This window comes from Pristiophorus japonicus, chromosome 6, assembly GCF_044704955.1.
Source record: "Pristiophorus japonicus isolate sPriJap1 chromosome 6, sPriJap1.hap1, whole genome shotgun sequence".
Classification (NCBI taxonomy): Eukaryota; Metazoa; Chordata; class Chondrichthyes; family Pristiophoridae; genus Pristiophorus; species Pristiophorus japonicus.
The window spans coordinates 155,828,222-155,840,606 of record NC_091982.1 but is presented as its reverse complement, the minus strand read 5'-3'; the positions used below and the strand labels follow the sequence as shown (position 1 = coordinate 155,840,606).

The 12,385-nt window shown below is 45.5% G+C and overlaps 1 protein-coding gene across 2 annotated transcripts in view; it reads right to left on the bottom strand.

Annotated features, from left to right (window-relative positions):
- The window catches only part of kif1aa (kinesin family member 1Aa), a 511,950-nt gene that overhangs the window by 95,958 nt on the left and 403,607 nt on the right, over window positions 1–12,385 (bottom strand). For both annotated transcript variants that reach the window (XM_070882200.1, XM_070882201.1), the window contains exon 25: window positions 1,149–1,267. In XM_070882200.1, the coding sequence (XP_070738301.1) occupies window positions 1,149–1,267 (119 nt within the window). The remainder of the gene's footprint in view (window positions 1–1,148; window positions 1,268–12,385) is intronic.

Below are 12,385 nucleotides of genomic sequence, written 5' to 3'. Positions count from 1 at the left end.
AATTACCGCCAGACTCAGGCAAGTTTACCATGGGTGGTCGCACAAAGTGGGCGACAGTGAGTTGGCACGTCATTTTGCATTCCGCCCGATTTTCTTTTCCATTGACTTCCACCCAGGGCAGATTTAAGTCCCAGACTATCCAAACTCATTCCATGCAGTTCTTTATAGTCTGCAGAAACGGCGAGTTTCATTCTCCTTGCTGCCTGCACTGACCAGTACCGGCCACTAATTGTTGGATTCAGGTCATTACCTTAGGCCCAAGGTACCTCAGGCGCACACAGCAGCCTCCACATCTGAAGATATTTACCGTTTTCCAAGCTCTGTTTTTGTGCCGACTATCCTTTTTCAGACCTACTGATCTAAAGCAAAGACTGGACACAGAGCCTCAAGCCCAGCTGTCTGCAACAGTGCCAGCAACAGAGGTCTGTGTGGTGTGCTGGGAGTAACGCGAGGAGGGAGTTGCCAGTACAGCACTGCTGCCTCATTTAAATGTCATTTGAATGTTCGTACCTGCTCTGACTCCCTGTGTGTGCCCTATAACCCTGCAATCCCAGGGCAATGCTAAGGGGCTGAGATCCAGATCCATGGGCCTCTATCTCTTTATCCGCTGCATACAACCAGCAAATAAGGAATCCCTAGCGCAAAGCAAAGATAAGTCAGAACTATGCTATTTGTCCCATTAATCTAGGCTGTTTTTGAACCGAGGTCCCTACAAAGAAAGAACAGTGTCTGACTCACTGTACCACCCAGTCTGAGATTGTGAAAGGACAGTGTGTGACCCACTGTACCACCCGGTCCCAGAGTGTGAAAGGACAGTGTGTGACCCACTGTACCACCCAGTCCCAGAGTGTGAAAGGACAGTGTGTGACCCACGGTACCACCCAGACCCAGAGTGTGAAAGGACAGTGTGTGACCCACTGTACCACCCAGTCTCAGAGTGTGAAAGGACAGTGTGTGACCCACTGTACCACCCAGTCCCAGGGTGTGAAAGGACAGTGTGTGACCCACTGTACCACCCAGTCCCAGAGTGTGAAAGGACAGTGTGTGACCCACTGTACCACCCAGTCCCAGGGTGTGAAAGGACAGTGTGTGACCCACTGTATCACCCAGTCCCTCTGGAGTTTGCTCTTCCACACGTTCTTACTTACCAGAAATGGCTTGAACAGCCACACGTAGAAATCCTTTGACTTCTCCCTTCTCACTGACTATTGCCACACGGTGTACCAGTGGCACTGGGTAAAGCAGGTTACTGAGATAAACAAATGCTCTGGAAAGAAGAACACAAAACACATCAGCCAATCCGCCCAATGTCACCTTTACACCATAGGTGGTTCTACACTTCCTCACTGGCTCAGGGACTTCACAGCTGGGTCTGTACAAAAACATGACAATGATAGTTTGTTCGTTTTTCTTGCAGCTGGAAGGGGGTAAACCAAGAATTTTTGAATGAATGCCCCTTCCATTGGGATTGTGAGAGGGAGTGGATGCTTGGTAAATAGAAATGACAAAAGGTTTGGATTTGATGTTTACCTTTCCCACTGTTTTCAGCAGCTACTTATGTGGTGCTGGTTCCATTTAAACACAGTCACGCTTGTTACTTTTATGGATTTTCTTCTACACTACACGAAGCAACTACTTGGTCCGTGGAAGGAACCAGCTTGATTGGCCAAATGGCCTTTTCTCATTCTTAGCTGTCATATGTCAACCTAATTGGTTGCTGGCAATGTAAGGAGGCTGGCAGTCCTGGTCCCAGTATACCTTGCTGTTTTTGAGTCCATATATCAGACGGGCCAGGGTTACCAGTTCTTGGCCAGATTGTTGAACTGAGTGCTGTGTTCAATCAGGTTGTGCCACTGTCCAGAGTGGGGAAACATTGTGAGAGACTATTGTTCGCCTTGCCTCCATTTATATCATCCATCGTGTGCTCGAAGCTCGGAAGTTGCCATGGCATGATCACATCTGCTTGCCAGCTGGAGAAGGATGCCTGGTGGCAAACTTGAAGGACATTGAAATAGGGGTAGAGGCGAAGCAGAAATGAGAAGTCAGACAATACCAATCTGGACATGTGTAGTCGAATGGCTGAGGGCAGCGAATCAGAACAGGCTGGTCCGACTGCATCACCTCTGAGTCCCACAACACAGAATATTGTGGTTATGTACTGATCTGCTGGTTCATTTTGTGACCGGATTCAGTTTAAAGTTAAAAGTAATGTTTTCTACGTCCAACAGCACAAGTCTGCCATTTAACAAGGGCACCAGCATTCTAATGTGCTGCGTCTTCCATCTAAACTTCTTGCAACCATGGGTGTCACTTTTGGATACTCAAAGACTGGTATAATGACTTATGTATAGGAGATCAGATCTCATGACAGTTCCTCCAGCTGCAGTATTAGGACTCCTAATACCAGCCCAACCAACCAATCACTCGTACCCAGCACGTTCTTCATACACCATTCTTCAATAAACCACGTTTCAATGAGCCACATCTGCCCAATCAAGATAAATGGACCCCGATTCTGGGTTGAAAGTAAATCATCCGACTTGATTATAGACAATCTTTCGATGAGGTCCATCAAATGTACAGGCCGGTTGACTATTGCAGCAGCTACAATATTAGTTTCTGAAGATGCACGTGCAGTGCTGGCCGTCAGTCTTGTGTGACACTCAAACCCATCGGGACCATTTGTGCAGAGTTACACTGCGCGCAGCTACATAACAACAGGCTTCAAACTCCTCTTATGTCCTCTTTTTAGTGCTTAGGTTCATGTGCACCATTTTAATGATGATGGAATGGGTTAGAAGGTTTTGCAAACACACCAACTAGTGTGTGAAATAAGAGTGCCCAGAGGAACTTCAAACCTTCAGTGTCGCACCTTGTTGGGGTTCAAACTAAAAAGCAGAACCTCAAAGGTAATCATTTCTAGATTGGTACCTGAGCCACGTGCACGTTAGTATCAGGATAAGCAGATCAGAAAGTTAAATGCATGGCTCTAACAGTGATGTGGGAGGCAGGGGTTTTGCTTCACGGGGCACTGGCACCAGTACTGGGGAAAGAGGGAGCTGTTATGTTGGGACAGGCTCCACTTGAACCGGGCTGGTTCCAGTGTCCTGGCGAATCGAATAACTAGGGCAGTAGACAGGGCTTCACACTAATGAATGTGAGGAGGGTGGGGGGGAACGATTCAGGAAAGGCTAAATTTAAAAGTAGCAAGAGAAATGTCAAGGCTCAGAGCAGAGCAGAGTTTTGGATAAAAATAAGCAGAGTGAGTCAGAAGGGACTGAGAGAGTAACAAAGGAAATCATCATTCATCATCATCATAGGCAGTCCCTCGGAATCAAAGAAGACTTGCTTCCACTCATGAAGTGAGTTCTTTGGTGGCTGAACAGTCCAATACCAGAGCTACAGACTCTTTCACAGGTGGGACAGATAGTCATTGAGGGAAGGGGTGGGTGGGACTGGTTTGCCACACATTCTTTCCACTGCCTGTGCTTGATTTCTGCATGCTCTCAGCGTTGAGACTTGAGGTGCTCAGCGCCCTCCCAGATGCACTTCCTCCACTTAGGGCGGTCTTTGGCCAGGGACTCCCAGGTGGGGATGTCATACTTTATCAGGGAGGCTTGGAGGGTGTCCTTGTCACGTTTCCGCTGCCCACCTTTAGCTCATTTGCCGTGACGGAGCTCCGAGTAGAGCACTTGCTTTGGGAGTCTCGTGTCTGGCATACGAACCATGTGGCCTGCTTCAATGCTGGGGATGTTAGCCTGAATGAGGACGCTGATGTTGGTGTGCCTGTCCTCCCAGGGGTTTGTAGGATCTTGCGGAAACATCGTTGGTGATATTTCTCCAGCGACTTGAGGTTCTACTGTACATAGTCCATGTTTCTGAGCCATACAGGAGGGCAGGTATTCGTACAGCTCTTGAGCTTGGTGGTAGTTTTGAGGGCCTGGTCTTCAAACACTCTTTTCCTCAGGTGGCCGAAGGCTGCATTGGCGCACTGGAGGCGGTGTTGGATCTCGTCGTCGATGCCTGCTCTTTTTGATAGGAGGCTCCCGAGATATGGGAAATGGTCCACGTTATCCAGAGTCGCCTCGTGGATCTTGATGACTGGGGGCAGTGCTGTGCGGTGAGGACAGGCTGGTGGAGGACCTTTGTCTTACGGACATTTAGAGTAAGGCCCATGCTTTCGTACGCCTCAGTAAATACGCTGACTACGTCTTGGAGTTCAGCCTCTGTATGTGCACGGACGCAGGCATCGTCCGCGAACTGCAACTCGACGACAGAGGTTGGGGTGGTCTTGGGCCTGGCCTGGAGACGACGCAAGTTGAACAGATTCCCACTGGTTCTGTAGTTTAGTTCCACTCCAGCGGGGAGCTTGTTGACTGTGAGGTGGAGCATGGTGGCGAGAAAGATTGAGAAGAGGGTTGGGGAGATACCCAACAAAGGTAATAGTGCACAATTGACTAAGGTGACATCAGGGAGAAATGGAAAAAAAGTAAAAGCTAAAGGCACTATTTCTGAATGCACGAAGTATTCGCAACAAAATAGGTGAATTAATACCGCAGATAAAAATGAATAGGTTTGATCTAATAGCCATTACTGAGATGTTGTTGCAAAGTGACCAAGGTTGGGAACTAAATATTCCAGGATACTTAACTTTTAGAAGAGATAGGCAAAATGGAAAAGGAGGCGGGATAGCCCTGATAATAAAGGATGGGATATAGAAAATAGAGAGAAAAGATCTTAGCTCGGAAAATCAAGAAGTAGAATCAGTTTGGGTGGAACTAGGAAACAGCAAGAGGCAGAAAACATCAGGTGGCCCCCAAACAGTATTGGTAATGTAGGGAACAGTGTAAATCAGGACATTAGAGGTGCGTGTAACAAGGGTAATACATATAGACAGGGCAAACCAAATTGACATAATAGTGTGGAGGATGAATTCATGGAATGTATACAAGATGATTTTCTACATCAGTATGTTGAGGAACCAACTTGAGTACAGGCTATTTTAGATCCAGTATTGCGCAATGCATAAGGGTTCATTATTAACCTTGTAGTAAAGGGACTTTTAAGGAAGAGTAACCATAATATGATCAAATTTTATATTGAGTTTGAAAGTAAATTAGTTAAAACCAAAACTAGGGTCTTAAATATAAGGAAAGGAAACTATGTAGCTATGAGAGGAGACTTGGCTAAGGTAGATTGGGAAACTACATTAAAAGGTATGGCTGTAGACAAGCAATGGCTAGCATTTAAAGAATTAATACATAATTTACAACAAATATACATTCCTTTAAGGCACAAAAACCGTGCAAGAAAAGTGATCTAACCGTGGCTAACAAGAGAAGTTAAAGATAGTATAAGATCAAAGGAAGAGGCTTATAATGTTGCCGAAAAGAGCAGTAAGCAGTAAGAGGATTGGGAGGATTTTAGAATTCAGCAAAGGAGGAACAAGAAATTGACAAAGAAAGGGAAAATAGAATATGAGAATAAACTAGCGAGAGACATAAAAACAGACTATAAAAGCTTCTATAGGTATGTAAAAAGGAAAAGATTAGCAAAAGTAAATGTGGGTCCCTTACAGGCTGAGGCAGGAGAAATTCTAATGGTGAAAAAGGAAATGGCAGAGAAATTAAACAAATATTTTGTGTCTGTCTTCACGGAAGAAGACCCGAAGACTGAAAATAGTGGAGTATCAGGGGTCTAGCGTGAATGAGGAACTGAAAGAAATTAGTATTAGTAAACAAATAGTACTGCAGAAATTAATGGAACAGAAAGCCAATAAATCCACTGGACCTGATGGCCTACATCCTAGGGTTTTGAAAGAGGTGGCTTTTGGGATACTGAATGCATTGGTTATCATCTTCCAAAATTCCAGCGATTCTAGAACAGTTCCCACAGATTGGAAGGTAGCTAATATAACCCCTCTATTTAAGAAAGGAGAGAGAGAGAAAACGGGGAACTACAGACCAGAAAGCCTGACATCAGTAGTAAGGAAAATGCTCAAATCTATTATTAAGGATGTGGTAACAGGGCACTTAGAAAATAATAATAGGATTGTGCAGTCAACATGGAGTTATGAATGGGAAATCATGTTTGACAAATGAGTTTTTTGAGGTTGTAACTAGTAGAATAGATAAGGGGGAACCAGTGGATGTGGTGTATTTGGATTTCAGAAGGCATTCGATAAGGTGCCACATAAAATTAGGGCTCATGGGATTGGGGGTAATATACTAGCATGGATTGAGGATTGGTTAACGGACAGAAAACAGAGTAGGATTAAACGGGTCATTTTCAGGTTGGCAGGCTATAACTAGTGGGATGCCTCAACTATTCACAATCTATAGCAATGATTTGGATGAGGGGTTCAAATGTAATATATCCAAGTTTGCTGATGATACAAAGCTAGGTGGGAATGTAAGTTGTGAGGAGGATGCAAAGCTACTTCAAGGAGATATGGACAGGCTAAATGAGTGCACAAAAACATGGCAAATGGAATATAATGTGGAGAAATGTGAAGTTATCCACTTTGGTAGGAAAAATAGAAAAGCAGAGTATTTTTTAAATGGTGAGAGATTGGGAAGTGTTGGTGTTCAGAGGGACCGGGATATCCTTGTATCCTTGAACATTAACATGCAGGCACAGCAGGCAATTAAGAAAGCAAATGGTACGTTGGCCTTTATTACAAGAGGATTTGAGTATAAGAGTAAAGATGTCTTACTGCAATTATATAGGGGCCTGGTGAGACTGCACCTGGAGTATTGTGCACAGTTTTGGTCTCCTTACCTAAGGAAGGATATACTTGCCATTGAGAGAGTGCAACGAAGGTTCACCAAACTGATTACTGGGATGGGGGAGGGAGCGGGGGGAGAGATTGAGTAGACTAGGCCTATATTCCCTAGAGTTTAGAAGAATGAGAGGTGATCTCATTGAAACAGGGTAGATACATGGAGGATGTTTCCTCTGGCTGAGGTGTCTAGAACCAGGGGTCACAGTCTCAGAATAAGGGGTCGGCCATTTGGGACTGAGATGAGGAGAAACTTCCTCACTCAGAGGGTGGTGAATCTTTGGAATTCTCCACCCCAGAAGGCTGTGGAGGCTCAGTCTTTGACTATATTCAAGACAGAGAGCGATAGATTTTTGGATATTAAGGGAATCAAGGGATATGGGGATAGTGCAGGAAAGTGGAGTTGTGGTAGAAGATCAGCCATGATCTATTTGAATGAAGGAGCAGGCTCGAGGGGCCAAATGGCCTACTCCTGCTCCTAATTCTTTTGTTGCTACGTTCTTATCTCAGTGAGGAAATGGGTCCACAGGAAATTATGGCCACAGACACTGGAAAGTGGCCTAAAATGTGTAACTCAGCAGTGCCCGGGCAAAAGAAAGAAAGAAAAACTTGCATTTATATCATGCCTTTCACAACCTCAGGACGTCCCAAAGCGCTTTATAGCCAATTAAGTACATTTGAAGTGTAGTCACTGTTGTAATGTAGGATGTCCCACAACTAGCAATGAGATACTGACCATGTTTAAGTGATATTGGTTGAGGGAAAAATGTTAGCCAGGAGATCTGCCTTGTCTTCTTTGAAATAGTGCCGTAGGAACCTTTACATCTCCCGAGAAAGTAGATGGGGCTTTGGTTTAACGTCTCATCTGAAAGACGGCATCTCCAACAGTGCAGCACTCCCTCAGTACTGCACTGGAATGTCAGTCTAGATTATGTCTCTGGACTGCAGTTTTAGCACACAACCTTCTGACTCAGTGGTGAGAGTGCTGCTAACTGAGCTTAATTCCCGTCAGAGGAGTAAGGAAAAGAGTCAAAGTCAACCGGTGAGTTTGTTTGTTAGTAATGGTCGTAGTTTGCCCTCATTGTGGTTCTTTGTCAGAGAGGAGTTCAAGGTACTCACACCGTATTGACTAATCCTGGAGTGGCATTGACATTGAACGCTGGCTTCTCCTCTTGAAATGGAATTGCAGTGGGTTAGGACTTCCACTCATCGCTCCAAATCCACCCCAATCCTGACCCGATTCCCTGGGTCATGGGTTTTTACTGATATATGGTGGGATTCCTGCTGCCAATTGGAAGCATGGCATGTGTCAATAATGACCTCTGACCCAGGGAAATGGGTGAGGAGTGGGGAGGGACTCGGAAGGATGGGCGGACGTAAATGGAGGTAAAATTGGAAGGAGACGAGGTCACTATAAGGCGCATTCCTCATGCTGGTGCCAGGGGAATGGCAGTAACTGGGTGAGTGGCAGGGAAAATCTGCCAGAGACCTGGACTCTGCCCTTCTGCTGCCACTTGCATGCAGTGGGTGAGAGAGGGCAGCAGCAGGCCTCATTTCAGGAATAGCCCCTTATTCTTCGCTGCTCTCTTGCCCGATTTCAGACGGGATCATGGAGGAGACTCCACATCTAGGCCTGAAGAAGATCTCAGCCCTGAGAAGAAAAGACATTGGGCTTGTTTGCCAGGGCTCCTACGGGCTGTGTAGAAGCCAACTGCCATGAACTGAAAAAACAACCCAAGTGAAATCAGAAAATATGGGGAATAAAGTAATTAAAAATGAGCCAAATGTTTGACATTTATTCTCCCTACCTGGCAAGGGGAGCAAGAAACAAACTCTTCCTATGGTATTCTTCAACTGGTAGCTCTGAGCGAGGCCTACCAACCTCTCCCGCTATGAGGCTGAGCCTAGTATCTGCATTGCACTGCCCTTCAATAACATGGAGCTATCTTTTGTGAAAACCATGGGTGTGTGGACCTGTGTTTTGCCACTCCACAATACTCCACTTGTCCTGTACAGAGGTCCGAAACAACTGGTTTCTCCAATTTCTTTAACCAACACCAAATCAAGAGCTGTGTCTCTTTTCCCGGATGTGTCCTTCTCAAGATTTAATGCAAACCAACAGTAGGTTTGCTGCTAATTGTTGACCTCAGGTTTGGTCTCTTTACTCTTGCCATTACTGTAGAGATTTGTTAATTTTGGAATTATTGCATCTACCTCTGGCAGCCATTCTTCTCAAGAAAAAGGCTTCAATTTCTGCAACGTGGCACGTTTCTTCGCTTATCTCTGCCATCAGATGATATGCTGAGTGCTGCCATGCATTGAGCTTGAAGAACAGAAGAAATGTCCAAACACCACAAGTCAATAATCGCTCAGGAAATCCACCATTATCCAGCAGCCTCAATAACTTTAGGAGGACACAGCAGCTCACAGAGCTAAACATTGTGAAATAATTTAACCATTGGTAAGTTCTTGGAAGCAGTGCTAGTCAGACTGCTCATGATCACTGGATGACCTGTAGCAGCACCTGGCTATCAGGAATTTGTCCGGACTGTTGGTTAAGCAGAGAAATATTTCAACACAGACACAAACCTGAATATTGAATTGACAAAGCAACTCAGTCAGTTGGTACTTGGAGTGATTAAAAAAAAATGAATTACTTGATGCTCACTTACTAGATTTTGTGCAAAGGCTATTGCATTTGCTAAGAAGGCAGCCTGATTGGTCACTGGCAAAAAGGTTTCTGTTGATGAGGCCGTATTCAAGTATGGGGAAAGGGGAAGAAAGGCAAAAGTCCCTGAGTGACCAAAGTAGAACCACCTGTAATCCTCATCCAACAAATGCAGCACGCCACAGTGCTAGGAAGCAGAGCAGCAAAACATATCAGCGTCGAAAGCCAGCCACAGCCAGCCAGGTGACAGCAACCGTAGACAACCACACATGTACGACTGAAAGATAGATTCATCAACAAGTCACAATTAGCATGGAGGGGGAGGGAGTCACTGCCGCTTGGCAATCGAGCAAGCTGTGTGGACATAAAAACATCTGTAATTTAAAAAAAAAAGAAAAAAAGATATTCAGTAGCATTAAGTACAAGCAACCATACTGGATCCTGTGGATTCAGTCTGCTTCAAGAGGAAACAACATCCCGATGGGACTAACACTCAGCTTCTGTTTTCTAAATTGTAACTCTTCCACAAACCATGGAAGGTAGCACTCACGAGATCAAAACTTCTCATGAATTCCACTTGATCACAAACTAAAATTGTGCCAGGCACTTCAACCTATGCAGTCACATTGAACTTTTTTTCGCAAACCCAGTGGGGGAAGGGAGGGAGGTAGGAAGATAGAGGAGACAACCTGACTTCTGTATGAAGGGTGGCATCACTGGGGACAACCTGCCCTGTGCAGCCGCGATGAATACATTTAGAGGGGGTTTTTTGTATAATCAAAATTTTCTGGCAGCCAGCCACAGCGAAGCCTTCATTCCAGGATTTCTTATGTTCTTATCCGTTCCAGAATTCATCGCATTAAGGAATGAGATTTCCCCACTCCCCTTTATACTGAAACAATTACCCGGATTTTTCAAGGGCACATTAAGACATGGCCCAGAATTTGGGATGCACCAATTAAAATTTGACATTTATAATTAAAAAGTGGACTGTGTTTCCCTTTCCTTATCTTGAGGTCCAAATAACTTGAACCCTATCCTTTCATGGATTTCTCAATGTGGTAATATACTTCCAAGGTTAAGGGTGTGACCCTCAGCAAAGGTTGAAATTCAAAGACTCACTAGCTTCCTGATGAGCCAACAGATCATTGCCTTCCCACACGACAGACTCAATGATCTTCAGCTGAAGAAACAGGCACTGTTTGTGGTCCCGTTATTTAAAACAATGCAACTTCCTGGCAAGCAGGAAGTTCATCGGGAATCATAAACAAACCCAATGAGTAAAGGGGCAATCAAATCCAAACCTTTCGCACATCTCTCCTCTCCAATGTATCCTGTGAGTTTAATCTGGGAGGACCTCACATCTCAAACAATACATGTGAGATCTATCCTGTGTTCAATGACTGCTTCCCTCCAACCACCGACTGCCAGTCGCGAGAAAGCCCCTGCCCAGAAACTGACCCTCAGTTGTCCAGCAGGATGATGAAGAGTAGAGACCATTGTATTCTGACTCTGATACCTTCCACATCCGGGTGGAAAACAAGCAACAATAAGAACATAAGAACGTAAGAAATAGGAGCAGGATTAGGCCATTTGGCCTATCGAGCCTGCCCAGCCATTTAATAAGATCATAGCTGATCTGATCATGGACTCAGCTCCACTTCCCTGCCCGCTCCCCATAACCCTTTACTCCATTATTGCTCAAAAATCTGTCTATCTCCACCTTAAATATATTCAATAACCCAGCCTCCACAGCTCTCTGGGGCAGAGAATTCCATAGATTTACAACCCTTTGAGAGACAAAATTCCTCCTCTTCTCAGTTTTAAATGGGCAGCCCTTTATTCTGAGACTATGTCCCCTAGATGTAGTTTCCCCTTTATGAGTGGAAATATCCCCTCTCCATCCACCTTGTCAAGCCCTCTCATTATCTTATATGCTCCGATAAGATCACCTCTGATTCTTCTGAATTTCAATGAGTAGAGGCCCAACCTACTCAAACTATCTTCATAAGTCAACCCCCTCATCTCCGGAATCAACCCAGTGAACCTTCTCTGAACTACCTCCAATGCAAGTATATCCTTCCTTAAATATGGAGACCAGAACTGTACGCAGTACTGTAGGTGTGGCCTTACCAATACCCAATATTGAAGATGTACTGGCCCAGGACACCATCTTCTTAAATCTGCCAGGACCTTTAAAATATTTTGGGCTGGGTTTTGCTGCCCCTCTGGCGGTGGAAAGCACTTGTGCCCAGGCGGCCAGATTCCAACGTTCCGCCGGGACATCCGGTGCCGGGATTGCAGGGGCACGGAGCAGTACTGCCCGGGAGAGAAGAGCCGGTGTGCATGGCCTCTGGTTGCGACACCGGCTCGATTTTTGGTTGCTGCCTGACCCGTAGCACTCCGTAAAGCACCCCGCTGGGGACGCCTGTGGAAGCTGGTGGTCCGAGCTGTAGCAGTCGCAGTGAGGTAAGTAATGTCGACCTCAGGTAAGTGTGATTGTTGTTTTTCCGCGACTTACGTTGTGGTGGCGCGAGTTCTGTATTGGGAATGTTTTTGGTGGATTTTTTCAGGTTTTCTTTTCCCCCCAGGCCTCTGTTATGGCGCTCCAAGGCCGACTGTTTAGCTTAGGATTTTCCCTTGCTCAGCTGGCCTAGCGCCCTAAAAGAGGCGCCTCTCTTAGCGCTCCACCCCACACTCAGGGCCCAGCTGATGAAGTTTGCGGCAGCAGACGCAATCCATTTGCCGGCGCAAAATTTACCGCTCCGCCTGGATTAACGTCGCAACAGAGGCGCGACTAAATTTGCAGCCCCTTGTGTTTGACAATATGGCTCACCCTTGAAAAACAGGCTCCTACTGCAATCAGTAATGTGTTCCCTATCCATCTGTGAAATGGTCAGGTACTTTCTGCTGTTAAGTGGTAGCAATAGTAAACT